The 23,316-nt window shown below is 49.7% G+C and overlaps 2 protein-coding genes across 7 annotated transcripts in view; one reads left to right on the top strand and one right to left on the bottom strand.

The window, feature by feature from the left end:
- Nucleotides 1–1,929: 1,929 nt before the first annotated feature.
- Nucleotides 1,930–14,409, bottom strand: MRPL14 (mitochondrial ribosomal protein L14). Of its 3 annotated transcripts, XM_019642745.1 has the most exons (4): nt 14,209–14,225; nt 5,905–6,005; nt 5,455–5,546; nt 1,930–2,443 (listed from the first exon to the last, which is right to left on the bottom strand). In XM_019642745.1, the coding sequence occupies exons 3-4, from the start codon at nt 5,523–5,525 to the stop codon at nt 2,077–2,079; spliced, it is 438 nt and encodes a 145-aa protein (XP_019498290.1). In that variant the 5' UTR covers nt 5,526–5,546; nt 5,905–6,005; nt 14,209–14,225; the 3' UTR covers nt 1,930–2,076. The 3 variants fall into 3 exon arrangements, with proteins under 3 accessions (XP_019498290.1, XP_019498288.1, XP_019498291.1); XM_019642743.1 differs by lacking the exons at nt 5,905–6,005; nt 14,209–14,225 and adding an exon at nt 14,304–14,409; XM_019642746.1 differs by lacking the exon at nt 5,905–6,005 and having other exon boundaries at nt 14,209–14,294.
- The window catches only part of TMEM63B (transmembrane protein 63B), a 23,118-nt gene continuing 13,577 nt past the window's right edge, over nt 13,776–23,316 (top strand). The window contains exons 1-6 of one of the 4 annotated variants that reach the window (XM_019642739.1): nt 14,515–14,652; nt 19,645–19,689; nt 20,047–20,229; nt 20,472–20,551; nt 20,784–20,822; nt 21,778–21,868. In XM_019642739.1, the coding sequence (XP_019498284.1) occupies nt 20,071–20,229; nt 20,472–20,551; nt 20,784–20,822; nt 21,778–21,868 (369 nt within the window). In that variant the 5' untranslated portion in view covers nt 14,515–14,652; nt 19,645–19,689; nt 20,047–20,070. Of the gene's footprint in view, nt 14,041–14,514; nt 14,653–19,644; nt 19,690–20,046; nt 20,230–20,471; nt 20,552–20,783; nt 20,823–21,777; nt 21,869–23,316 lie in introns of those variants that run through there. The other 3 variants (XM_019642741.1, XM_019642740.1, XM_019642742.1) reach the window with 3 other exon arrangements.

Raw genomic sequence — 23,316 nt, 5'->3', positions numbered from 1 at the left:
CAGCTACCTACTAGACATCTGTTGGTGTCTCAAAGGCGCCTCCAATCAGATGCCCCAACTGCTTTTCCTCCCCCACTCCCAGGCCTCTCCACAGGCATGGAAGCCAGAAACCTAGGACCCATCCTTGGCCCTCACCACCAAGCCTAGTCAACTGTACCTTCCAACTCTACCTCCTAAAGGTTTCTACTCCCTTCCATCGCCACCACCTAGCCCAACCTATCTTCATCTTGCAGATAACCTCCTGCAAAGCCTATCCCTTCTGGCCTCCCTCAGCCCCTCGTCACAGAGCAAATGTAACCACGTCTCCAAGCCTCCCACCACCCGACCCTGCTTGCTAAATACCCTACAACCATATCCCAATGCCCCAGATAAAGAAACCTCCTTCCCAGAGCTTCTGAGGCCTGCTCCTCCCCCAGCCTCCCCCTACACCATGCTCCCGTCACACTGGCTTTTTCTTCCAGTCCCTGCTGCTTACCCTGCTGCCTCCTGCCACTGGGTGTTTGCACATGCTCTCCCCTCGGCCTGGAACGTTTTCCCTCCCCTACCTAATGCCTGTCCATTTATTTTTATAAGGTATGAAGTACATAAAGTGCACTCAAGTACACAGTTCCATAGTTAGTCGCAAACGCATACTCGTACACCCATGTGATTTCCACCCAGATCCAGATGGAGAACAATTCCAACACCCGGTAAGTTTCCCTCTTGCCCCTTTTCAGTCCACGCTCCTTGCCACCCCCAGGTACCCACCGTTCTGACGTCTACCACAATGCCTGTTTGTTCTTCCGAGTGCAACTGATACAACCCTTTCTGGGAAGCTGCCTCCAGCCCCACTGAAAAGGTCTAACCCCTCTATAACAGGCTCTCGTTCCACTTGGGGATTTGCACTTGATTAATTACATAATTTGTGTGAATTTTCCCCAGGGCACTGTAAACTCCATGAGGACAAGGACCGTATCTGCTTACACTCACCTTTGTTTCCCAGTACTGGCACATGCTCAGTAATAATAGAAAATAGCTAACGCCTCTCAAGTGCTTATTATCACCAGGCACTTACAGGTACTAACTCATTTAACTCTCACATCAACCCTATCAAGTAGGTGCCATTATTATATTCCCATTTTACAGGTGAGAAAACTGAGGGACAGAGACATCAAATAACTTGCCCAAAGTCACTAAGTGGTAAAGGGTGGAGTCAGGATAAGACTCCAGGTAGTCTGGCTATAGAGCAGAGCATTCATTCTTAATCATTACGCTACTCTACCTCTTAAAGGCCACTGGCATATTTAATAAGTAATTGCCTGGGATATTGTAAACAAATGAATGAATTCATAAATGAGCTGATGAGGTTCCATCAAAGGAACTGAAGGAGACCCCAAACCTCCCTAAGGATACTAATAAATGGAAGGTAAATGGGCATTGAATCACCTGCACAGGCCCAAGATTAGTCATCTGCAAAACGGGGCTGGTCCACTTCCCCAGCAGTCAAGGGAGGAAGCGTTCTGCTCTGGGCACAGAGGAGCGCTTTGGTCCCTAGCAAATGGTACTCCACAACCGGGAAAGGATTATTGTCCGGGTTCTGTCAGGGCCTAACGGCAACGTTCCATTAGTATAACAAGTTCCTCTGCTCTTATTCATGCGAACCCAGTAATCTTCATATCCATTTAATGTCTCAAGCCCTCTGATGCAGGGAGAGGATACTTTGGATGGGCATGGTCAGTAAAGAAAAAAGAAGTTTGCCTGGTTAGAAGTGATAGATCCCACTGTACATTTACAAATGGGCATTTGGTCTGTACCTCCCTTTTCCAGAGCCTCATACTTCTAGGGGAGCTCAGAGGCTACTCCACGCAAAGACTGCCATCTTGTGTGACCACACATGGCCACTTTTAACTGCTTCAGTGCCATTTACCTCACACCCACATTCTGGAAAGCTCAGGAAGAAAACATACATGAAAATGTTTATTTCTGACAGGACACTGCTCCCCAGCCACAGGGCCCCAAGCTTCCCTTCAGCAAAGATGCACTTCTCAGAACTGCTCCCTTCACGAGCCCCACTGCAGCCAACAGCCTGGCCTCTGCTCACACCAAGTTCTGAGCAATGGCCAGCACCTTGGAAAACTCGCCTTCCCGCTGGCGTAGGCTGGTGGGGATAGGCGTCTTAATTCGGGTCCCCACAGGGTTCCCATTATCCTCAATGAGGACCACGTTGTTGGAGTCAAACCTGGGGGTCATCCGGGGGCCAGGCATTCGATGTCCCACAATGAGTGCCTTTTTCTTCTGTCCCTTGATGGCCAGCAGTATGCGGTCGCCCACCTTGCCCACCCCATTCTTGTTATAGACATGGATGCAACGAGGAGGGCGATGGTATGGGGTGTTCCCCAGGGCGCTGTTGTCCACCACACGCACCCGTGTCATCTTCTGAATCGCACGGAGGCTCCCAGCGGTGCTGGTGGGAGAGAAGAAAGCCTGAGATCTGTATCTCTCCTGATCAGGGTGCGGGGGCCTCTGAGAGGGCAAGGCTTGGGAGAGTGCACACGTTAGCAACATGCTAGACAGAGCACAACCCAGGGCCCTGACAGAAAGTCAGGTGCTATGAGGACGTCTATGTGCCCAACAATTTCCTTACAGCCAAAAGCTTCTGAGGCCAGGTCACGGTCTGGGTTTGGATGGGTTTTAAAGAGAACACAATTTTCTGTTACAACAAATTCATGGCAGCTTTAATTTAAAGCCTGTGGTTTCCATAGGACTCAGGATTAAGGGAATACCGTATGGGCCAGACCTCACTCACTGCCTACCCTGCAAAACCTGATCTCCCAGAATACAGATTCCCAAAGTTTCTCATCTAGGAGGTGTGGTCAAACAATACGGTGAATGTTTAAATAAAAAATTAAAAAAAAAAAGAATTCCAGTAAAAGACACATTGCCATTAATCCCCCTCAAGATATTCTCCCTCACTTCAAACACACTTATCCCATCTTTCTTGCCACTTTCTGAAGCAGTTCTGGAAGTCCTCTTTTATGAGTGTCTTTAGTTGCGCTGTTGTGGTTGCCTCGATGTCCTAAATCAATTCTAAAAAAACATTTACCTTTCATAGTCATTTTGACTTTGAAGAAGAGCCAGAAGTCACACGGTCCCAGATCCAGTGAATAAGGTGGATGAGGACACACCGTAATGTTTTTATTTGACAGAAATTGCCATATACCAGAAGAGATGTGTGACACGGAGCGTTGTCATGGTGGAGGATGATTTACAGCACACTTTAATTAAAACACACCTTCTCTCAACCGTTGCTCACACCCCACTGACTACACTGAACAAACTGAAACTTGTCACACACTGTTCCTAAGTAAGGTTCGATGAGCCGCTTCCTATATTGAAGATCCCTGCCTTTCCATTGGATGGCCCTTGGCAGCAGCATTCACCATATTTTGTGATCACAACGGAAAGGCTCTGTGTCACACATTGCTTCTGGTACAGCAATTTCTGTCAAATAAAAACATTACGGTGTGTCCTCATTCACCTTATTCACCGGATCTGGCACCGTGTAACTTCTGGCTCTTCCCCAAAGTTAACATGACCATGAAAGGTAAACGTTTTGAATTGATTCAGGACACTGAGGCAGCCATGACAGCACAACTAAAGATACTCAGGAAAGAGACGTCCAGAACTGCTTCAGAAAGTGGCAAGAACGATGGGATTGTGTGTTTGAAGCGAAGGGGAGTATCTTGAGGGGGATTAATGGCAATGTGTCTTTTACTGTAATAAATTTCTTTTATTTAAACAATCACCGTATTGTTTGATCATACCTCATATATGGTGCTGGGAACCAGAAGATATGAGTGAGTAGGTCTGCTAAGGGAGTCCCTTGACACAACATAGCAGAAAATAGAAATGAGTCAAGGTAACAATCTTTTGTTTTACTGCATTTTTCCCCACTAGAAAAAAAAATTTTTAAAGGGTACCTATTAAAGGCAGATAAGCTATTCTTTAGCAATCTGGTGAGAGTGGGATTTCTATTTTCCTGATGCTAGCTAGCACCTTAAGGGCTGGTGTTCGCCCAGGTAATCCCAGGTCCTCTCCTCTCATTCCACACCCCTACTCTGGGCAACTGTATCTATTCCCATTGCTTCCAACTAGTAAATTCCATCTCTGGTTCCAAGTCTCTCCTGTACCCTAGTCCCGTATTTCCACTCTAAACTCTCAACGTGTCCTGTAGATGTTGCGAACTCGGGAGGTCCCACACTGATCTTGCTGCCTCCTCTTGCAATCTTCCCCCTGTGGCTGCATTTCCTATTGAGATGATGGCTTCTCCAGAAATTCCAGCTCCCAAGCCATACACATTTCTCTCCAACAACCTCCACTACTGCCAAGTCCTACTGACACCACCTCCTAAGCACCTCTGTGCTCTCCCTCCGCCCCATCAATACTTCTGAATTTGGCAGCTCACTCTCCTATACCAAGATTGTTATGTTAGTGCCTTAACTGATTCCCAGTGCGCCTCACTCTACTAACCAAGAGCTCTTTTTAGAACAAAAAACTGGGGATACTCCCCTGGTTAGAATTGTTCAATGGTTCCCCACCATCTACACTGTCAACAAGCTGGCCCCCGATTTACCCGCTTTCTGAGGTCCAACCACTTCCACTCCCACTGCCCCTGGCCGGGAACTCCTGGAGCTGTCCGTGCACCCCACGCCTCTCAGCCCTCCCTGGAGGCCTAACAGGACCTCCCTCCCTCTACCCTTCTGGGAAGGCCGCCCCCACTTCCCTTTCCTCCTCCTCCATTAGCAGCTCTGGTCTCAGGCCTTCCACAGCACCATACAAACCTCTATTATTATACTTGTCACATTTTCCTAGAGTTATTTGTTTCTAAGCTTGCTCCCGTGGCCAACTGTGAGAACTCTTTCAGGGCAGGAAGCAATTCTTATTCATCTCTCCATGACCATCCCAGGCACAGTGCTCAGCAAATGCTTGTGAAATGAGTGTACAAATGGGGCCAAAAGGCATGTTTGCCAATGGGAATGCAACCCATGCTCTCCCCCTGGCTCAGCATCTAAAAGGATAGAGGAGGTTGTCACACTTCTATCATGCTTGAGTTTTTGGTAATAAGCATGTAATTTAAAAAAAAAATGATTCCATTCTTAAAAGAGGAGGTTTTAATGCACTGGGGGGGATGATAGGGTAGAGAGATGTCAGATTCACTACAAGCCTGGAAGGACTGAAAAGTTTCATCTTCTACCGTATGCCATTCCTATCCCACCTCTAACAGCAACGTCACCTCCTCACCTATGCCCTCACCTGACCTGACAACATTACGACAGAGCTCCGTCTGATTCCTTTTGCTTCCCTGACCTCAAGTCCACCTCCCTGGGTTTCCACTCCTGATCTACTCACCATAATGTTCAGCCCTGATGGGAGGTTTACTCAAGGACAGCTTAAGAACTTAATGGGGAAAGTTACCTGAAACAGCGCTGGCTGAGTGCTCTGCTTACATGGGTGAAAGGGCCCCAGAGCCCGGTAAAGGAAGCCATGGGATCCCACGAGGGCAAATCCTACAGAAAAAAAAGAGGGGGAAAGGGTTTATTTCTAAGTCTGTGTCCTTACTCAGAGCCAGTTTTTTGTTTTGTTTTGTTTTGTTATAATAAAAGACGGTTGGGGACTTGCATGGGAGGTGGCACTTCTAGCACAAGATCATTAGTCACTAAATATAAATCTTAGTGGTTAAAAGATAGGCAGGTGATTTGCTGGAACTCCAGCTACAATTTTGCTGATTCATATTCTAACTGGGGTCAGAGAGCTGGAATGACCCACAGCAGTTCTCACTATAAGGAATACAACAGCACCAAGAATGCCTTTGTCATTACATCACTACCACAGGCAGGAGGAAAGCATGAATCCTCTGGTACATACCCGGCCAGTGACCCCACTTCCAAGTTCTCCAGGAGGAAAACCTGCACACTATATTGCCCTTGTTGGCACTCATGGCCTCCTGAAACCAGGACTTTTACTCCCTGAAAGAAAGCAGATTATCTGAGCAACTTGTCAGGTTGTCTGTTACCACATCACCTTTCCCCCAAATGTAAAAGCCAGAACACCTGGCCAGGTCCAGGCTAGCAAAGCAGGGCCAAAGGATGGCCATGCCAAATCACTAACCAAGGCCTCTATTTGAGTCAGTCTCCCAAACAACATTACAACTCAGAAAAACTACCGACACCATACTACAGCTAAAAGTGGGGTTTGGGAGAACAAGTTGGAGGTGAAAGAGCAAACACAAACCCAACACTGATGACTACAGTTTGCAGAACCCCAACTCTGTGGCTCCCCAGCACCAACAAATATGGCAATCCCCCGTTTCCTGCAACACCTGGGAATTAGGTAGGTGTGTGTTTAAGAAAAACCTACAGCCACCTAGAATTTCCAGCTGCAAAACACTGTTCTTCCAGCCAAACGTCCAGCTGCAAAGGGCCTCATTCGAGAGCTCTGCTGAGAAAGGCCTTACCATTGTAGTGTTTACACTTAGCTTTGACTTGCACAAGTTCAGAGCACCGCAGATAAGGTTTTATTTAATAAGGGTGGGGGGGGAAGCCCACTATTTACTCCCAAAGGAATAGCTAGACATTTCAGAAATGCTTATTAACTATAATTTAGCCTCAAATCGCAAGGTTATTCTCCACTGTTTTCCTTACGGCAACACAGGAAGCATTGGCCAAAGTGTAATTATGATCAGAAAATTAAATGCAAAAGAAGGCAGCTAACTTATAGAACTACTAACATCTGATACATAGAATCTAAGATTATTAGACGAGGCCAGCTTTACCTTTATAGCTAGGTAACCCTAGACAAGGAACTATGTATGAGCTTTGGTTTCTACATCTGTAACGGTGTTTCCTCATCTGTAACACGGGGCTTCCCACCTGTAACACATACTCACAAAGTGGTCATGAGATAACCGGTTCAAACCACAGAGTGTTCAAACCACAGAGCACAGTGCCTAGCACTCAATACCTATTATCTGTCTTCATCATCATTGTCATCATTGTCATAGTTGTTGTCATCTAGTCACAACTCATTTCACAGGTTAGGAAATTGAGATACAGAGAGATGAAGTGACTTTATGTAAAGACCCACAACTAGCCAAGTGCAGAACCAGAAGCAGAAGTAGATCCAGCTTCTGTCCAAGATTTTCACCACACCCTACCACCTCACTCTGCAGTACAAAACCCACGTCACACAAGGGAGCTCAGGGTAAGAGCTCCTGGTCTTTTTCCGTTTTCTTTATGAAAATATATTGAGTAGTTTATACTGTTTAGGCACTAAACTAAGTCCTTTACATTATCATCTCATTTAAGCCTCACAAACACTCTGTGAAATGGGCACTATTATTAGTCCCTTCTTACACATGAGGAAATGAGGCCCAGGTTAGATAATTTGCCCAAGGTCACACAGCTAGGAGTGACAAAGCTGCAGTTTGAACCCCGGGAGTCGGCTTCCTGAACCCATGCTCGTCGTCTTAGTTAACAGCAAACATGGTAGCTTTAATTTAAATTTTTCCAACTGTTAAGTCATCCTTGTTCCATCAAGAATACTGACATCACATGCACATTTTACTCATACCCAACTCAATGTTTGCTGAACCAACTGAAATATACACAAACACCAGGTGAAAATTATTCACTTGAATCCAATTCAAGTTTTGAAGACAATTTGTAGTGTAGGTGGTATGAAGAGCTCCATACTCTGAGCAGTAACTGAAAATTGGCTTTAAGAAAAAAAACAAAACACAGCTCAGAAGCACAGACCTTCTGGTGCAGGCCACCGCTACCTCCACTCAGCCAAGCTTCCCCGTCTGATGCTGGTGAGCCCTCGCTCTCGCTCCTGAGGAGAGAGGCTCCTCAGCAACTCCCCAGAACCCTCAAGATTAGCCCAGCACCACCCACCCCCATTTTCTCTCCTGAGAACGGTGACACCCTGCCTCTCCACACAGCACTGCTTCCTCAATAACACTTGTGTTAGTGCAAGAACTGCTGCAGTGCCTGGGGGCTCCCCGGAATTGCCCTGACTTGGGTATAACAAACCCCACCACTCAAGGCGCCTCCCTAAACTCTGCAGGTCGTCTCTGCAAACACCCAAACCCAGGCCTCCTCTCGCACATGGCTCACAAGCCGCCCCCCACACCTACACCCATCTCTACCCAGCTACATGTGACCCAGTTCCAAGTGCATCTCCTCCACGAAGCCTGTGTAGAACTGCAGCGTCAGTTGCTAACCCTCCTGTGCAGCGAGGACATCTGGGCTTCCTGTGCCCAAGGAACTCCCATTGCTCCAACTTTCACTATCCAGACTCAAAAACTGAATAATTTAGATACATTTTCTGAGATAAGGCTGATGATATCCCTGAACGGTGCAGTGCTTGCTACTCACTATCCCAAACTCAGAAACCACAGAAATCTAGATAACCTGGCATCTGAACTTGCTGCAGGAACTCAGGAATCACACAGACTCAGATCATGAGGGTTACTTGCACTGTCCTCAAATACAAGAGTAACACGTTCTTGTCTCCAAGGAGCACTTCAAAGACTGAACTGCTGATTCAAAGACATTTCACTAGCTCTTGGTGGATCTAATGGTGAGCTCCAGACCCAAAGGACTTAACACATCAAATGCACAACAGTAAGCCTTCCTAAGAACTTGAAAGCACGTGTACACACACACACACACACACACACACACACACACACACACAAATATATTCACTTACTGTGTGTGTGTGTGTGTGTGTGTGTGTGTGTGTGTGTATATGCATGCCTTATTCCTAAAAAAAAAAAAAACAACCTGTGGTCCCCTCTACCCCTACCCCAGCAAAAGGCCCAGCAGGTCCTCAAAGAGTAGGAGCACAATAAACATTTGAGGTAGCCAATGGAAAGAAACCCCCCACTTATGGCTCAGACATACTGTAGAGCTCTTATCAGGAACTAGGACATCACACACAAACACGCTTTAAGAGAACCATGGTGCTGGTTGTGGAAGGATGAGCCCATGCTGTGTTTACATGCCCCTGGAATCATTTCCCAGGCCTAGTGCCTACACTGCCCACTGTGGAAAAACACCTCATCCAGCCACCAAATAACTGGTTTGAATCAGGGAAGAGTAATGGAGGCAGCAATTTACTTCAAAGCAACCTTGATTGGCCTTCATGTTATTTCTTAGCATAAATCCATCCTGTAGACACAGGCCCTGATTCACTTCAGATGCAGTCTATATATAATGCTTTGTTTCCACACTGAGTCTTGTGTTTGCATGGAAAGTAACCCCAATGATATTTCCTCCTCTACAACACTCTCACTCAGAGGCCAGGTGTTCAGAAGATTCCGGTGCCAGAGATGGTTTTTAATGCCACTTCCTGGTCAGCACTGAGTGTTGCCCTCCAAGTTTAGAGTATGAATCACAACCCCTGGGAGTTGGAGAGGAGGAGGAAGGGAGGGAGGGAAACGATCTCATACAATCCAACCGCCATGCGCATTTTCCATCCTGGTTTAACTTGAAGAATGTCCCTTCCGTTGTGGAGGTCAGGGAGGACTATTTCAGGCACCCACAGGTGACTTTTTCACTTGGCATCACCTATAGGTGACTTTTTCACTTATATCACCCACTGAAAGGCTGCTCCATGAAGGCAGGGCCCAGAACACTGCCTGGCACACAAATGCAGCTCCGTGAGGATCTACCTGTCTGGAACTGCAATTCAACCTCCAGCTCCAGAGAGGCTCCATGTTGGGGCGGGGGGAGAAGGGGAGTGTCTTTCTTGTGCCCTTCTCCCAGGTTCCCAGTGACTTGAGGGAGCCTCCTACACACTGAGAGCTCATTTTTAAGCTAATTTTAATACACAGAGACTGAGCTGGGAGGAAAAAAAAAAAAAAACAGAAAGAGCCTACACCTCTGATGCTTTGTGGAAAGCTGGAAAGGACCATTACTTGAGCTTTGAGGATCATAGAAATGTATTTAGTATCACAGACTTATATATAATTATACATTGTTTCCACATGAACAATTTCCATCCTTAGGTGCTGGCACCTTATATACATCTCAAAGGCCTTTCAGGAGCAATGGGCTAATATAAAAATGAGACAAAACAAATTAAACGTTCCACAATCGCAAAGGAGCGCTTAAAGATGATCCTGTTAGTAACAGTAGGGAAAAGAAACACTAAGAGAAATCAAATGCAATGCCAGCCAGAAGCTTAAGGGCCTAAACATCTTTCCTAGTTAAAGTAGGAAAAAGCAAAGGCCTGGCAGCCTCAAGGAACCAAGAAAAGGAAATCCCAGGACCCTGCGCTCTCGGTCATGCAGACACAACTCCTGCCATCTCCTGCAGATCTCACCCCAATCATTCTGGACCAGTAAGCATTCTTACTGGAACTTAAAAACTCATTACTGTTTTGTTGTCCAACTGATCCTCTTTCAGGAATTTTTTTTAACCTCACACAAGTATCACATGTTACAAATTCTCAAAGGACTTTCACACAGACCATTTTCTTGGATGATTCCATTCCTGAGCACCCACTGGAAACACAAAGACAAATAACAAAGAGCAACAGTCTGCAAGGGGCTCAATCAGCTAAGGGTTTTGAATGGTTCTGGGGCTCAATAGAGTAAGTACCATTTTGCAGACAAGAAATGAAGTCTGAAATGATAAGCCACTTGTTGAATTGTCCAAGGTTATAAGGCTGTTTCTATTACACCCTGCGCAATAACTGTACAGCTAAGATGCTGCTTTTAACCACTAATAAACTTCACAGAAAAAATTACATCCCACACAGGGCAAGTGTTCTTTCTTCTCTATCAAGCCTGTCACATAATCTTTAAAGACTCAGGAATTAAAAGTTGTATTTTCAATAAATATCTGCACTACACTCAGGATAGAAGCTGAAGCTGATCTGAATCACCTGCCAAGGTGAGTTATCTATCACAGTGTCACTATCAATAAGCCAAGTAACACTCAATAACACAATGGGCTGTTACTGCCATGGCTGCCATTCAGGACCCCATTTCTCAATTTCACAAAAGAAAAGTGTTTTCAGGTCTTCTGCCCTATATTTGTTTGTGTATTCACCTCATGCCCCAACTTGTTACAGAAGTATTTAAAGCAGTGGTTCTTAAATATATCTGACAATTCTCAATTATTCAAGCTGGTTTTTCAATGTGCAGATTTTATCTGTTCTGGCTTTGCTCCCTCTCCATCCCCACTTCACAAGTGTGCAAACACCTATAGTCCAGAAATGTTTGTAATAATCAGCACGGTTAAACTCAGAGAAGCTGCATAAAGCAAAGTTCAATGCTATTTAATCGTGTACATATTTCCTGCCTATTACCACCTCTCGTGGGCCAGTGGCAAGGACCCAGGCTTACAGAGGAGCTGTCAGGTGGGCAGAAGGGCAGTGGAGGAAAGGAAGAGCCTAGAGGAGCCCCTGCACTCAAACATGGAATGCTACCAATGGCAAGCATATCTCCTCCGCCCCATCCTTCCCTATTCTCCTGCTACGTCTGTGACCTCGGAATCAACTTCTCCAGGCCTCAGTGACTCTTCCAAGAAGGGGTAATTGGGAAGAGCAAAGAGGCATGGAAATGAATGTGCTTTAGAGTCACTCCTGTCAGTGATCGTTTTAAGGTGGGGAATCCCTTTCTGAATTAACCAGTAGGGACCAGATCTGCAAGATATGCGGTTTGTTTCCAAATCCTGACCAGAGAGAGCAGCCTCACTCCGATTCTCAGGGCAGCACTGCGAGTGTCTCTTTAAGACCAATCAGTCCTAAAAGTGTTTTTCAACTTAAAGTAGACATGGGAAAGTGCTCCCTCTCTTTTCTAACGGCAGAGATGATTTATTTATTTTTTTTAAGTTTTGACAGGGAGACTTTCCAACTCTGAGCTGTTTCACTAGTGAATAATAAGCAACCTAGTACCTTTCTGAATAAGAGAGCATATTATCTGACCCAGAGCAACATTTCTGAGATCTGAATCATAGTCCTCTCTTACATGCTGGTTGTCACTGTTAATACACATGTAAAATCACACAGTGTGAGCTACAACACAGAACAAACCATCAGCCTTTTAAAAGAAAGGCTAAACCATAACCTGTTTTTTGAGGCCCTCCAAAGCCCCCACACAATCATAAAAACAAAACAATGGGAAAATCTATCTTACGTGGGTCCAGATGTTATAATCCACCATGACAGGAATGAGGCAAGATAACGCTTTAAGGACTCTTGCATCATCTAAGATTCTATTGTATTGGGTTGTTAGAAAAGTCATGATGTATTTTTTCTGTTTTCCGTTGCAAAAATGCGTCATGACTTTTCCGACAACCCAATAGATGCTGAAGAAGACCTTAATCACGTGCACTGCCCAACAGAATACCTCCTGAAATATGGACTCCAGGGAAAGTTTTAACATTCATATTCAAGGGCAATAATACAACTTTTTGGCCACTGTTCCTTCATGGATTCCACAGTATACTTAATTCTATGCTCATTTCAGGCTTTCTGAAATGTTTCTTCTCTGTCTGTTAACATGTGGTGAGCCAAATTAAGCACAAGCAAAAATAGGTCAAGAATCCACCACATGTTCAGGTTCATAACTGATTATTAAAAATAACAATAATGCATAAGAAATGCCTTCAGTGATCCTCAGAAGTCCAAAAACCAGGTAACTATGGCCTCCATTTCTACTTTCCAGGTATCCACTACAAGTGCTATATAGCAATTGATCAGACCAGCTTTACAACCATAAAATCAACTCAATATGTAAAACGTTCCATAGGAAATATACATCCAAGAAGCTCTAAGGGGAAAATGGACAATTCCATCCAAGAAAGAAAGAAAAAAAAAACTAGAGCAAATTTTCATCTAAACCAGCGGTTCTCAACCTGTGGGTTGCGACCCCTTTGGGGATCAAACGACCCTTTCACAGGGGTCGCCTAAGACCATCGGAAAACAAAAAGATATTTACATTACGATTCATAACAGTAGCAAAATTACAGTTATAGAGTAGCAACGAAAATAATTTTATGGTTGGGGGTCACCACAACATGAGGAACTGCATTAGGAAAGTTGAGAACCGCTGGTTTAGAATCTAAACTGTTTGCTCTTACCCAAAAACAACTCCCTGAATCCAAACCCACAAAGACACTTCCTTCCCACCAGGCAGTCTGCCAGTTTTTCCTAGGTAAGCCAGCCTACTTCCTACCCCAACAAAATCCTTTTCTTCAATTGCACGTGTTTCCAAGGAGTGAAGGGTGAACCGTCTTTCTTCTTGGGCAGTCTCCTCCCTGAATAAAGGGACCCACTCTATTCTTTACTGTATATTCCTGGTGTGCTAACTGCATCCTCGTGGACAATTTTAACTGAGTGAAAACTCAGGCTGAGGAATGAAGGAGGGCGAACAGGAGGACACAGGAGACCAATATGTTTCAAACTTTTCTGTGACACAGAAACACATTGTCTCACATGTCTTAATACACTCACACATGTGTATATGCCTGAAGCAAGTGTCAAGCAGTAATACCCTTACTAAGGACAATGCACTCTAATATCTTCTATTTCTTTTTTTATAAATGATGGCTATGATCCACTAAACCGATTTCCAACCAATGGGACTCCGTTTGAATGGGAGTGCAGTTCGCTGTCTTTGTGGGGGTGATCTACACTCCTACTTATGTGTACGTGCGCGCGCACACACTGTCCCCCACCCCCCCATCTTTCCATTTTTAATCTCTGGCAGATGCAGCCTCTGGCGAAATGAGAAGACACCAGGGAACCCCCTGAAGAGGGGGGTAGTCACTCATCGGCACAACAGTGAAAGCAACAGACTCACTCTTCATACCAGAAGCACCTGACAAAGAAGTCACAAAGTCATCTCCAGACCCAAGCGGAGGGGGAGGGAGGGCACGAGCAGACAAACTCGAGGAGCCGCGCCAGTGAGCGGCCGAGGCCACCTTTCGAAAGCCTGACCGCAGCCGGCTCCCCCTCCAGGCCAGCCCCACATCCCTCCGAAGGCAGGTGAGCGCCGGCTGGGGGCGCGGGGGTGCAGAGGCCACGGGAGCCCCCGCCGCTCTTTGGGAGTAGGAGGGATGAGGGTACGGGTCAGAGGCCTCCCCTCCCCGTCGGGACCCCTCCCACTGCCCCAAGGGGTCCACCATCAGCCCACTCGGGCCTTTCCTCACCCACCCTGGCAGCGCGCCTCCCCTACTGCAGGGAAGAAAAGGAGAGGGGAAGTAGCGAGTTAGGAGCCGGACGCTCCCGCCCCCACCACCAATCCATACCTCTCTCGCGCGCCGCCCTGGAATATCCCGCCGCGGGCCTCACAGGCCAAGCGCCGCCTCCCTGCGAACCCCCACGCGGCCTCTCCCACTGCGCCTGCGCGCCGGACCCAGCTGGGCGCGCGGTGATCTGAGGATGCGCGAGCGCCGTGCGTGTGCTGGCGTGGGGGGTGGGACCTGCTCGGCCCCGCCCCCTCTTCCCCTCCCTCCTCCTGCTCCCCCTCCCCCGACACTGCCGCGGCCGCCGCAGGAGCCCGGAGCTCGAGCAACCCTGCGAGTCCCTTTCCCCCTCCCCCAGCCCCGCCCCGCCCCAACCCGGGGCTCCGAGCTGGAGCAGAGTCTGCGCCTGGGGGTGAGTACGCGACCCTTCCCCAGCCTCCTCTCTTTTCTTTGAGGATCCCACCACTACCCAAAGAAAAACCCCGGACTCAGCTGCGCGTCCCCTCCCTTCAACCTCCTGCGGGACCCAGAGGTGCCCCGGCCCGCGGGACCCAGTGGTGCCTCGCGCTGCCCCCATCCCGAACCATCCAGAGCCAAATGGGAGTCATCAGACAGACCCCTGTCCCCACCCCTCCGGAGATGCCGAGGGGTGGGACCCCCGCCCCCGGCCCCCTAGAGCCACTCTTCTCCCACCTGCCTGGTCCAGGTGCGCGTCACCTCCGCGCCCCTCAGGGGTTCCAGCTGTGCCCCATCAACCCTCCGCGGCTGTGGGGAACCTGCCGCCGCCGCCCCCGCCCCCGAGTTTTGAATTCCGGGGTCGCCAAGTCCAATGGCCTCGCTCTCTTTTATATTTTCCTCTGCTCCCCGGGCCGAGTACCGCCGAAGCCGGCGCGGGGCAAGGGGGTCGAGCGCGAGCAAGGGCAGGTTTCGTGGGTGCTGGCATGAGGCCGGCCGCTGCCCCCAGCTGGTCTGAGGGACTGGTCGGCGTGCTGAGAAGGCGGCTGGCCCGGGAGCGTGTCCTCTTCCTGCGCCCCATACAGTGCAGTTCATTCATGAGCCGCCCGGGCCTGCTTTGGAGGGTGCGGTGGGGGAAAAGACTCAGCGGGGAACCGGGAGTGGGGCAAAGGCCCCTTTGGAGGGAGGGGCGCGTTTGTCCCTTCTGGCCTTCTTGACCACCTAGGGAAGACAGCCCCAAAGCTTTGGTGCCATGTTCCCCAGAAGAGAAAAAAGCTTGGGAATTTGAGAGGAGAGGTCAGAGGGGCCGGCTGCCCTTGGGGCGCTGCGCTGCCATCTGCCTGGGTCCCCTGGATGGAGGTCTGGCCGCTCTGCACTCTACTTCCCGGGGTGGGTGGGGATGTGGCAAGGCAGAGGCAGGTGGTGGGTAGCTAAGAACCCCCTTTTGGACATCCTACAAGCTCCCTCCAATTAAAACACTCTTGTAGACCATGGTTCAAATTCCAGCTGCTATTCTTTAAGCTGTGTGACCTTGACGAGTTACCTAACCTGCCTGAACCTTAATTTCAATTAAAAGTGTGTTTACTATCACTTCCTTTCAAGATTTATCATGGGGATCAAACTAAACAACACAGGTAAAGCCAGGCACCCTGCCTCGTGGTTGATCAATAACAGGTTCTCTCCTCTGAACTTCTGACCCTTCCTGGCATAGCCTCACCCTCCCGTACCCCCCACTCCCAGCCTGCTGCAGATGGATCAGGTATAATTGAAGAGTTTGGGAACATTCTCTGCCTCTGAGTAGCAGAATCCCAAATGTAGTGTAAACCATTAGGTCTAAACAAGAAGCTTACCCTGACTAAGGGGCTCTATCATATTAAATTCTATGGTTTCTTTTATTTTGATTTTTACCAGTTTGCCTCCACTAAACCAACCCCTTTTATTCCACACTTCATTAATAATAGTAGCTAATTTTTTAGAACCCATCATGTGCCTTGAACTGTATTAAGAGCTTTGTGTTAAGTCATCTTGTTTAATCCTCAAAACCACACAACTGAATTATTATCCTCATTTACAGATGAAGGAACCAAGGTACAGGATGGTGAAGTAATTTGCCCAGGACAGAAGCCAGATTTGTCACATCCTAACCACCAGGCTCTGTGGCCTGTCCCCTACACTTGCCTCAGAACCTAAAATTACAAACCCAAGGCCTGAGTGTAGAGTCTGGGAGCTACACACAGGAGGGGAGGGAAGCCAAACAGGTAGAAAATAGGGTGTGGCCTTTCTCTAGCATGGTAGCTGGCAGCCCCCAGCTCCCTGGTGGAAGTGGCTCCTGTGTTGGCCCAGGCAGCAAAGTGCAGTGGTTAAGAGCATAGACTCCAGCCAGGCTGCCTGGGTCCATATCCAGATCTGCCAGACTGGCTGTGTGACATTGGGCAAGTTATGTACCCTGTCTGAAACAGTGTCCTCCTAGGGTTGTCTTGTGATGGGGAGTAAATGAGTTAATATTTATAAAGCTTTTAGAACAGTGCCTGGCACAGGATAAGAGTTAAATAAGTATTTGATAAATGCATTCTTTTCGTACACTACTTTTATCCTCATTTGTAGATACATTTTTGCCCATCCCTCTGAAGTGTGTAGGCATACAGCAAGGATATTAATATCTGTTACAGATTAGAAGACTGAGGCCCAGTTTACATAGTAACAGAGCTAGCCTCCATCTTCATCTCTCATCAGACCACATTGCCTTCCCATGATCCCAGATCCCAAATTAAATCTTCCCAAGTAACAATAAGAAAAAATTTGTAACTTATAACTCCCCACCCCTGCCGTGCACACTCTTCTTAATGGTAACATAACAACCTTCAGTTAGCTAGAAATAAAATCTTCCATCACTCTATCTACACACTTCCAGCTAAAAGCCTCAGTGTCAGACGAGAAATTCCGAGATACAGCTGGCTCTGGCAACCCTGTGGAGGAACTGCCCCCCCCACATACCCCCCACAAAAAAAATTGTGCCTTATTCTCTTCCCTCTCAGCTGCTCTCAGTGAGGGCTTTGAGAGCAGCTGCCCTTGGTGAAACTCAGCCCAGCAATCCCGCCCCCACAATGAAGAGCTTGGAGGAACCCTGTCAGCAAGCAGAGCCCCCAGCCCTGGCCCCACCCTTTACCTGCCCTGTGACCTCCTGCCAGTTGCTTCTGCTCCCTGGGTCCCTGAGAATGGGGATAGTGATCTGATCAAGCCTGCCCTGCTTTCCTCATGGTGTAGGTGGGAAGATCAGTGCAGTTGTGGAGGAGAGAGTGCTCTGTGGCTGTTAAAAAGGAGGCAGCAGATGTACCTGGTGATTTCAGTTACTAAGCATCTACCTAGACCCTCAGCCACCCTACCAGGTCCCCTTAATGTACAAGTTCCCAGGACGTCCCACCTTTCTTCCAAGTGGAGAGGATGGGATGGGGGTTGGTGCTCCAGGGGTTTGTATCCATTCCATTCTGGTCTGGTGGAGCCTTGGAATTGGGGAGAGAAGCAGGCAAGTAGTGGGAATGGGCTGTCTTGATTTCTGGAGTACGTTGGAATTGGGAGTCAAGGGGGGGGGGACTAATTTAGAGCCCCCGCCAGTTACCACAGACTCAAGATATTTATACCTGCCTTTAATCTCTCCTGGTGCCCAAGGTTCTGAGCACCTTATGTTTACATACCCAGGCTCCCAGACAAACCCACATACACACTGCCACTTAGAGACCAACAACTCACTTCATTTCCGTGGACTGCCATGCAGTCACCTAGCTACACACACACACACACACACACACACACACACACACACACACACACACACACACACACACACACACACACACACACACACACACACACACACACTAACATGCATTTACACACCTAAACACACATGTGCCCACAGTGGTCTGGTGTTCTCTGGCCGGAGCACATTTAATGAGCCTATATGAAGCGTCCATAATCTGCAGAGTCCTGTGCTGGGCACATCAGAAAAGCATCGTGGTGCCCTGAAAAGTGTTCTAGGTTTAGAAAGAAGTGGACCTAGGTTTGATTAGCAGTGTGACTTTGGGAAAGTTACTTAACCTCTCTGAGCCCCTATGCCCTCGTCTTAAAATAACAATGGCATCCAACTCAGGATTCTTGAGGATTAAATGAAATCATGTACGTATTATTCTTGAAACAGTGGGTACTTAAAAATGGCACCTTCTACAATAACTAAATTGATGGTTTTTTGGGTGTTGTTTTTTAAGGCAGCTTGGGCTGGAAAGGAAGATGGAGGCATAACACAGAGGGCAGTTCTTTAGCCTTTCTAACGCAGGCTTTTCAGTGACTCCCTGGGACTAAGTGAAACACATAAACAACCCCAGCTTTTTCCTCAGTCTGAGAGCTGGTGCCTCTTGCCCAGCAGTTGAAGTGTTAGGAATGGGGGTTGGGATTGGTGGACAGGAGGAAACCCTCTGAGTCACCCCAGGGGCCTGGGGGAACACTGGCTCCCAGAGTTGCAGTCGCTGATTCTAGGTTTGTTCTTTCTCTTTGTCTGGTTTCCTTTCCTCCCTGGAGAACCCCCCCTCCCCCCGCAAAGGCAGAGCTTCGGTGTTGTCAGCAGAGGGGCTCCCAGGGGCCCTCAAGTAGGATAGGGGTGGGGCGGTGATGCCACAGCCACACTTCTCCGCCCTGGGAGCCTCCCCAGAGCCCTGCTTCACCCCATCCCCAGGCACTTCCAGAACCCAGGCATCTGGGCTGCCTGTCCCTTGCCTCCCTCTACCCACCCCATCCACCTGGACTGGACCATCAGACCATTGACATCTGGACGACCCAGCAGTAGCAAGAAACAGGCTAGAGGGCAGTACCCTGGTGGCAGGGGGCTTAGGCGGGCTAAGAGCCCCCCACACTCACCCACCCCCACCCCCGCCCACTCTCCCTTCCTTTGCCAATGGAAGAGCTCGATGGAAAAACGACATTCCCAGCCTGCCCTGCTCCGGAGGCAGGAGTAGGGCACTCTGGGAGTTGTAGTCCTCAGACCATTCAGGTGATTCCTTTGCAGAGATAATTGGTGACAGGTGAGGAAGTCGAAGGAGCGAGAGGTATAGCTGCTGCCTTAGCAGGGGAAAAGGAATGAGGGTAAGCAGGAGTGACTGGGTCCAAGCAAGTAATGCAAATCCAGAATCCTACTTTTTAAATGACTTCCCATTCTGACCCTGTTCTCAGACCCTCTTTGAAGCTGAACATGTTATTTTATTTTGAAGCCAGTTATATTGGGGAGGTGATTAACAGAGTTGAAAAGTCTAAGCAAATGGAAACATGCCATTTTTTAAATAGGGGTAGAAAGAAGATCAGGGTGAGGTAGCTGGCTCCTAACCCATCTTCTCTTGGCCAGTGACCCCCTCCTCTTAGCCTTGGATCCTCAGGCTTAGGACCGCTCCCCATTTTCCCTCAGGCTCAGCTCCGCCCCCTGCCTGAGACTGGGAGAGACACACAGAGTGTAAGTTTTTTTTGGGGGGTGGGGGAAGGAGGGAGAATGAATGAATGAGAATAGAGGTGATGGGAGATAGATGTTAGAGACTCACAGACAGCTTCCAGCTTAGAAAAACCAGTCTCCCCAGTCCAGATCTGGGCCAAGTTCCCCAGACCCAGGGTGGGGTGGCAGCCCGACAGCCAGTGAAGGTAAATCCATGACTCAACCCTCCCCTCCCCGGCCCTTATCTCTGGAGGCCAGAGCTTCCATCCACCCAGGCAGCACCATGGTCTGCCCTCACCGCCCCCTCCTCTCACCTGTCATACCCAAAGCCATGAGGGGGATGGGGGTTGAGCCCAGCTGACCAGTCTGCCCTCTGCCCAGGAGGACCATGCGGCAGTAGCAGCCATGCTGCCCTTCTTGCTGGCCACACTGGGCACCACGGCCCTCAACAACAGCAATCCCAAGGACTACTGCTACAGTGCCCGCATCCGCAGCACTGTCCTGCAGGGCCTGCCGTTTGGAGGCGTCCCTACCGTGCTGGCTCTCGACTTCATGTGCTTCCTTGTGAGTGCCCCCCTGCCAGCCCTCACCTGCAGCTCTAACCAGTCTCCCACCTGACTCTGACTCCCCAGGCCTCACTGCAGGAGAGATCCCCATCACCCTGCCCAAGCCTAGACTCTGACCAGTCACCCAAGCCAGGGCCACCCCCTTCTGAGACAAGGTTCTGGCCCCTCTGCCCCCGCCCTCCTGGCTGGTCCTGAGGGTGAGTGGGCTCTCCACCTGCCAACCACTCCCTTCTCCCTCAGGCATTGCTGTTCTTATTCTCCATCCTCCGGAAGGTGGCCTGGGACTATGGGCGGCTGGCTTTGGTGACAGATGCAGACAGGTAAAGCTTTGGGACGCTTCCTCGGCCCTGCACACACACACCTTGTTCCACACTCCTCAGGGATAGGGGAGAGCCAGCCCTCTCTCACTCCCCTCTGTTGGGGGGATGAAGAGGGACCAGCCCCAGAGCAGGCATGGGGGGCGTGAGAGCCCGCAGTCGGGCCTGCGTTCCTTGTCAGTCCCCTGGGACCCTCCCTCCTCCCCTGCTAACTTTGTCTGTTCTCTATCCCCAGGCTTCCGCGGCAGGAAAGGGACCGAGTGGAACAGGAATAGTATGTGGGGCACCAGCCCCCTCATCCCCACTGAACCAGCTTTCCCCTTCCTTCTTCTCTCATGCTTCTCTTCTCTTCCTGCCAAGTTGCTGGTTTCTCTTTGCAGTTTTCTCCTCTGCAGGCTCATGTTTCGGATTAACGCAGGCGGTGTGCTTTGCAGAGCAGGGGGCTCCCAAACTTGTCTCTGCCTCATACCCCCTCCCCCATCTCTCCGTCTGGCCCTCTGCCTGGGAGAAGTCCCTCCCCGTGTGCCTACATGGCGCTGGTTAGCTGGAGTGGAGGGGCCGTCCTCCCAGAAACTCACCATACACTCACCCTGTTGATCAGAGACAAGATTGGGCGTCACCAGGGGCTTCTTGTCCCCTGACAGCTAGTTCTCCACATTTCAGGGTTCCCTGCTCACTTCTTCTGGAGGCAGGGGAGGGGGGTGCTGCCCAAGGAGCCCCAAGTCTGGCCCTTTGTGTCACATCACGGTTTCTGTCTATAGGACTGGTGTTGGAGTTGCGGCAGCTTCTGGGGTCAGAGAAGAGGGCGGGTAGGGTCTCACCTGGGAGACATCCCCCGGCCCCTCTTACCCCACCCTTCTGGGGCTCTCCTAGTCCACCCCTTCCTTCACCGCCCCATTGCCCTGTACATAATATTGGCTCTGTTGCCCCGAGTCCCCTGCTGGTCGGCTCCGGAACTGCAGGGAGGGCTCACATTCTTACTTCAACTTCCAGGAGAGATGATGAAGACACCTTCTTCCCTTTCCCTGCCCCCTGATCCCCCTGAAGGGAATAGGCGCATTTCAGGGAGGCAGGGAGAGGGCAGTCATTCCTCCTCGCTTCAGCCTCTCTGCTTTCTGTGCCTTGTCTAACCCCTGGAACTCTGGAGTGGGAGCCCACCCACTTCACCCCCCGCTCCCCAGGGGCTCGGACTCACCAGGCTCTCTCATCTCTCATCTCCCCACCCCCAGTGTGGCCTCAGCTATGCACGGGGACAGTCATGATCGGTATGAGCGTCTCACGTCTGTCTCCAGCTCCGTGGACTTTGACCAAAGAGACAATGTGAGTGCACTCCCCGGACTTCTTAGCCACCCTCTCCTCCTCCAGGGCAGGTGGGCTCAGCAGCCTCTAGCTTCCAGGGATACAGAGCCAGGGACCTAGGGAGTGTAGCTGTTTCCTCAGCAGGGGCAGTGCTTATCTGAGAACCACAGCATAACCACCCAGACCCAGACCTCCTGGCTTTGTCCTCCATGTCTGCCTCCAAACTAGCACTCGCCTAACAGCTGTGATTTCAGACTTGGTTCCACAGTCAAGTTCTGTACCTGCCTCTGTTGATTAATTCTCAGGACCCCTTTTTCCTCAGACACGGGCTTAGAAGTAATAAGGAACCTTTCACGCCACCTAGCAAAACATACAGACTGCATTGTGCTGCTCAGAGGTTGAAGCCTGGCAGCCCCTGGCTGGCTGGGTGGGGCCACTTGACCTGCTTGTGGACTGAAGTTGAGTGGCAATTGCTACTGTGGACAAGGCTTATATTTGGTGGTTCACAGCAGTCCCCAGACCCTCCTTCATGTCAGAACCAACACTCTGGTGTAACCTGCCTGACCCCCTATCATTCTGCCAGGGTGGGGGTCCTGGTCAGAACTCTAATCTAAAGGCTCTAGGGTGGCCCCGGTCAGTCCAGCTTAGGCTGGGGGTCCCCAGGGCAGCAGCCCCTGTAGCAGCTGCAGCAGAAGAAGCCTGTCAGTTTCCTGAGTTGGACTCCTAATGGTAAGTGGCTAAGCCAAGGTATTGCCCCTGCCAGCCAGAGGTGTCCAGATGGTCCCCAGACTCAGGTGCTGTTGACAACAGGTAGCCTAGTCCTGCGTCTTGGCTGGAGGGCTCCTCTGTCCCCTATCCTGTGTTAAGTCTGGACCTTTTCCTGATAGGAAGGTCGGGGAGGGGGGCGGGGTTCTCCCTGCACAGCCCCCCCCCACACATATCTCCACCCTGCTCTGAGTAGGGTCTCTGCCCAAAAGCAGGCCTAGGGGCTTGCGGGTGGGAGATTGCAGCTCACAGTGACCCAGGGTTTTGGTCCTTCTGGGGTGTCCTAGAAGATAAGTGGCAGGAGCTTGGGCAGTATGGCCTACCCCTCTGCTTTTGGCAGCCATGTTGTAAACTTATTAGCTACAGGTCTGGAGGTCCTCACTACTCTTCCTGGAACCCCGAATCCCACCCATCCTCACCCTGGTGCACACTGCTGCAGGACTTCCTCTGATTCTGCTGCCCTGTTGGGTATTTGAGGAGATCTGTAGCTTTGGGCATGAGAGTGTACAGAAAACCCACTTTAGCCTTGGTCCTTTTCTTCTTCAAGGGCTGGCACCTTCCATCTCCCCCTCTCGGGGGCGAGCTAGTTTCTTTGGGGGGTTGTGGAAGTTCTGCCAGGGTGAGCCACAGCCGGGGGTGATTATGAGAATGGGGTGGGCAGGACTTGAGGGGGAAGGGAGGTTCGGGGCAGTGAGATAGGGGCT

The sequence above is a fragment of the Hipposideros armiger genome, unplaced genomic scaffold (genome assembly GCF_001890085.2).
Source record: "Hipposideros armiger isolate ML-2016 unplaced genomic scaffold, ASM189008v1 scaffold_72, whole genome shotgun sequence".
In the NCBI taxonomy this organism is placed as follows: domain Eukaryota; kingdom Metazoa; phylum Chordata; class Mammalia; order Chiroptera; family Hipposideridae; genus Hipposideros; species Hipposideros armiger.
The sequence above is the reverse complement of the archived record's forward strand: the minus strand, read 5'-3'. Positions and strand labels throughout refer to the sequence as shown.